This window comes from Vicia villosa, linkage group LG2 (genome assembly GCF_029867415.1).
Source record: "Vicia villosa cultivar HV-30 ecotype Madison, WI linkage group LG2, Vvil1.0, whole genome shotgun sequence".
Classification (NCBI taxonomy): Eukaryota; Viridiplantae; Streptophyta; class Magnoliopsida; order Fabales; family Fabaceae; genus Vicia; species Vicia villosa.
The window spans coordinates 173,766,880-173,771,507 of record NC_081181.1 but is presented as its reverse complement, the minus strand read 5'-3'; the positions used below and the strand labels follow the sequence as shown (position 1 = coordinate 173,771,507).

Genomic DNA, 4,628 nt, shown 5'->3' with positions numbered 1-4,628 from the left:
CACTTTTTACACATACGTAGATGCATCTCCAGATTAAATTTTAACATAAAAAATGTGTCTCTTCAATTTGGTCTAAGAAATGACTAAAATAGATGCGTTTAGAGATGAATCTCCGGACGCTAGGAACATTTTGGACTTTTCATGGTGGTATGGAATAACACATAAGGGTGGAAAGAGTATTCCCCTTAATTAATCATATTGTAATAAAATGTGTTAGAGCCCATGTTATCCAATTTTGGCCCAAAATACTTTATTTATTTTTGTGTATTTTTTAACCATTTTTAAAGCTTCAAATGCTTTTGAATTTGTGTATTCCTCTTTTCATATTTAAATTATGGACTGACGAAAAGAAAAGGAAAAGTTTTGAAGGAGGGAGAGATATAAAGACGGCGATACATTGCCAAAGTGGCTATTAATTTCTATTATGGGTTAAATATATAAATTCTCCTTGTAATGTTAGCGAATTTTGTTTTTAGCCCCTGGTTAAGTTTTTTTTGTAATCTCCCTCTCGCAATTTCCAGATTCCCTCAAGGACCTCCCTAACTGCCACATTGCAGCAAATATTCTCTCTTGTTGCCTACATGAAATCTTCTTTTAATTTAGGGGTTCCTAAGAAGTAGTAATCATTCCACCTTGACCATAAAGCTTGTGGACGGCGTACCTCTCATGGAATCATGGTCATGACCGCTTCTACACGATGTTATGGACAGTGTACATGTCATTATCCATACTTTCTCCTTAGAGCGGCGAACCATTGGTGAGGGGAAGACGTGTCTAGGCGACATATCCATAGGGGCGCCTAATATGGGCTGGTCCCGTATCGCGTCATGTGTGCTTTTTGGCAAAATATATCAATACATATAATATATATTTCATTAATTTACAATTAAAAAAATAAAATTTATAGAAACTAATATTTTACACTCAATAACAACGGTAGAATCACTATTTTTTGGATGATAAAATATGGCGAAGCCATTGGATTAATCTCTTAGGTTATGTTTGGGAGTTTGTAGGGGAGGAGAGGGTTTTAGAAAATAAGAAGAATTGGGTGAAAAGAATAAAAAGATTTTGGGTAGGAGAGTTTGATTTTATTTATAACACCAAAAACTCCATAAAATAAGAGAACTCAAAAATTGTATTGAAAGAGGGTTTTGGAGGGTTTACATAAATTTTCCAAATATCTTTTAGGTTGTTATACTATTTTGAAAATTAAAAATTTTGTAATAATAACGACTCTTTTATCATTCTAAACAAAATCATTTTTTTTAAAAATGTCAAATATTTATCTATATTTTCAAAAAAAAATTGTTTTACGAAAGCCTTCCCCTCCCCCCTCAAACTCCCAAACATAGCCTTAAAAATTCTAAACGGAGTTTTATTTTGTTGGAAGGATAGTGATAAATGAAATTTTATTTTGTTGGAATGGTAGTGATAAAAGTGGCCATTTTGAAAGTTAAACTTAAAAAGATTGAAATTTGAAAAAGAGCGAAGATAAAAAGAGGAGTTCCGTTGAAAATCTTGCGCACATTTTTTTTATCTTGTTAAAACAAAAATTAATTTAATTATTCTTTAGCAAAGAAAAATGGCAGAATATATAAAATGGCTTAAACTAGGCATTAAATTGTCTAATCTCATGATGGAACTAATTAAGTATTTATTTATAATCGGTTTATCACACTTTACATTTAACCAAAAATCATAGTAAACATTATACCATTGATTCATTCTTGCTAAAATTATATCTATTACACACAAGTTTCAAATCAAAATGCTACAAACTTAATATTTTCCAAATTGATGGAAGCAAAATTGAAAATGAAACCTATGTAAGTCCCCTTGTACTAATGAAAACCGCCGGCAGCAAGTTTAACCTTGGCCTCATCATCTGGTTTCACCGACGGCAGCAACACTATCGCCAAAACAGCACTGACGGCGGCAGCCACCGCTCCCACCACAAACGCCGGCAAATTACCACCACCAAATAGAGCATCCCATGGTCCATTCAGTGCTGACACCAACATCTATATATAAAAAAAAATATTTATGTCAAATTTAGAATATACTAATGCACTTGATAACTAAAAATGTAAATAAATTAAATTTAGTCACAATATCCATATATAAGTGTCTCGGTCCGAATTAGACACAAACACTTTTTTTTTTCAAGAGATGTCGGTGCTACAGATATAGATAGACGATAGACGATGAAGAAAATATATTCAGACCTGTGGTATCACAATTGCAAGATTCAAGACTCCTAGAGATAAACCTGAAAATTTTGAATGAAAGAAAAATTGTCATTCCCATTCAAACATAAAATTTTAGACTTTTTTATAACACATTGAAGTATGCTGCTTTACCTTGTCCAGCTCCTGAAGCACTGGAGTATATTGATGCTAGAGCAAAAGGAACACTGAAAGTAATCTATACATATAGATACACATCAAATACTTCATATTAGTACATATAAATATATATACTTGGTACTAAACTATATCCATCAAATAGAGAGAGAAAGTGTTACTTACTGCTAAAGGAATTCCAAGAACTGCAAAGAAGATCATGGAACCGGCTTTAACACCGTCGGAAGGATGTCCAACGGTGGCACCGCCGGTCAAATGACGATCATGCTCAGCAATTTTTGTGATGAGGACAGTCATTGCCAAACAAATAGCTAGAATGAAATTAACTATCCCCCAAAGTCTCTTGATCCCCCCAACCAATCTTCCCAATGGCTCCACAGCTAGAGACATTAATCCAAGAACAATAGAATTAAGCATGAGTCCCAATGAACCAACTCTCACACCAGTGGCATATGCTTTCTCTCCTGGAGCTCCTCCGTACACCTCACGGCCCATCCAGTCGGTGTCAAACAAGAAGAACGGGAACCACGCGATCCAGTTCACGGCTGTTACTAACATCAATATCCACATTGGTCTCTTCAATTCCTTCAATGCATGGAACAACTCTCCGAAACAAGAAACCTGCTTGTCGTCGTCGTTCAACTCTAGTTTCGTCTTTGGTGTTTCCTTGACGTAGATGAGAGCGAAGCTGGCAAGGACGATTAAGAGGAGGATGGAGAAAAAGAAACAGCTCTTAAGATTTTGGCAGAACACATTACATGCTACGGTTTCTGTGAAAGGGAAGATTTTATGGAGTTTGCCGAAGGAACCAGCAGCATATCCAAGGATACTACCGACGGCCATGAAGAAAGAGAAGAAACTCATTGCTGTTCTTGTCTTCTTCTCGTCCCCGGCTGCAAGGTCGGCGAGGAAAGCACGACATGGTCCCTGGAGCATGTTGTTCGCAACGTCGAGGATCCAGAAGCCAATGACGAAGATAGCGACGGCCCTTGGTCGGGTTTTTTTAGACAGGTCGTCGCCCATGGAGTGGCCAAGGTCAGCTGCGTAACCAATGAGGAAAACAGAAACTGCAACGGCTAAGGCTCCGCTTAAAATAAAGGGACGTCTGCGACCGAAGCGGGAAGTGCTCCGGTCACTATAGTAACCAACTATAGGCTGGACTAGAAGTCCAGAGATTGGGCCACAAAGCCAGATAAAGGACGACCATACATGCGGAACTCCGAGAGTCTGCGAGTATGGTGTCAAAAGGGAGAGCTGAAGAGCCCATCCGAACTGAACGCCAGTAGCGATGGACGCTACGGCGATCATTTTACGGAGTGGACTCGGGGTAGGCTGTACACCATCCACTTCAAAAGAAGACCCTTTCTCATTGTTGATGTTCTTGGTGGAAGATTTATTTACCTCCATGGTTAAAGATTTAGAGAGAAAGGTTAGAGGTTTAATTGATAAGGGTGTGTGAATTTAAGAAGAGAATACATGAATTTATAATGTGATGAGAAGAATGGGAATATGGAGGGTCTGCATCACTCTAAGACTTATATTTTTGTGGTGATGGCTTGGTACAGTGTCCTTATCTGGATAAATTCTTAGTTACGTATACACGTACTTAACACGTCATATATATAAACACATCCTCGTTAGAAAAAACATAAGCAAACTGTTTATTATTGACTTTATTTTTAATTATTGAATCTATATATTATTTTAAAGATGAAAAATATCTCTTGATGTTTGTCCTTAGTTTGATTGATTAGTATGTGTCTTCGGTTAATTTGTTTGGATATCAAGTTTGTATCGAAAATCATATTTATTATTGTTTTGCAATTCAATCCATGAAGAAAAGTTGGAACTTAGCTACCAATCTTGATATTATAGCATAAAAAGATTTTTAAGTTGTATATTAACAAAAAGGGAATTTTTGGGGACCAAACTTGGACATAACTCGAGCTTTATTTGGGGTAGTATTCATACTTTATAGGTAGTGACTAAGTGAGGCTTAAGATCACGATTAGAGGATGGTGGCACATAAACTTTTGGTGCTATGAAAAGTAAAGGGAGAAGAGGAATTCTTATGTTACGAGTTGAATTATTATGGGAATGGAGTCAAATATTTGAGACCTTATTAAACCGATCGGTATGGAGAGAAAAATAATATTAATTGAGGAAATGTTTATCGAAAGATAGATTTTGAGAACTTTATTCATACAATTGTATGTAGATGTTGAAGAGGATGTCCATAAATGAAAACTTAATTGCATGGCG

At 36.3% G+C, this 4,628-nt stretch overlaps 1 protein-coding gene across 1 annotated transcript; it reads right to left on the bottom strand.

The window, feature by feature from the left end:
* Window positions 1-1,637: 1,637 nt before the first annotated feature.
* On the bottom strand, window positions 1,638-3,871 carry LOC131653005 (sucrose transport protein SUC8-like). Its single transcript, XM_058923021.1, has 4 exons — window positions 2,532-3,871; window positions 2,364-2,427; window positions 2,229-2,272; window positions 1,638-2,024 (listed from the first exon to the last, which is right to left on the bottom strand). The coding sequence occupies exons 1-4, from the start codon at window positions 3,771-3,773 to the stop codon at window positions 1,845-1,847; spliced, it is 1,530 nt and encodes a 509-aa protein (XP_058779004.1). The 5' UTR covers window positions 3,774-3,871; the 3' UTR covers window positions 1,638-1,844.
* Between the last annotated feature and the right edge of the window lie 757 nt (window positions 3,872-4,628).

Bases quoted from the DNA above. Each gene is read 5' to 3' on its own strand.
- LOC131653005 (XM_058923021.1), bottom strand. From the start codon at position 3,773: ATGGAGGTAAATAAATCTTCCACCAAGAACATCAACAATGAGAAAGGG. The intron at 2,428-2,531 runs GTAAGTAACACT...CTATATGTATAG, and splicing joins TTCTTGGAATTCCTTTAGCA to ATTACTTTCAGTGTTCCTTT. The intron at 2,273-2,363 runs GTAAAGCAGCAT...CAAAATTTTCAG, and splicing joins TGCTTCAGGAGCTGGACAAG to GTTTATCTCTAGGAGTCTTG.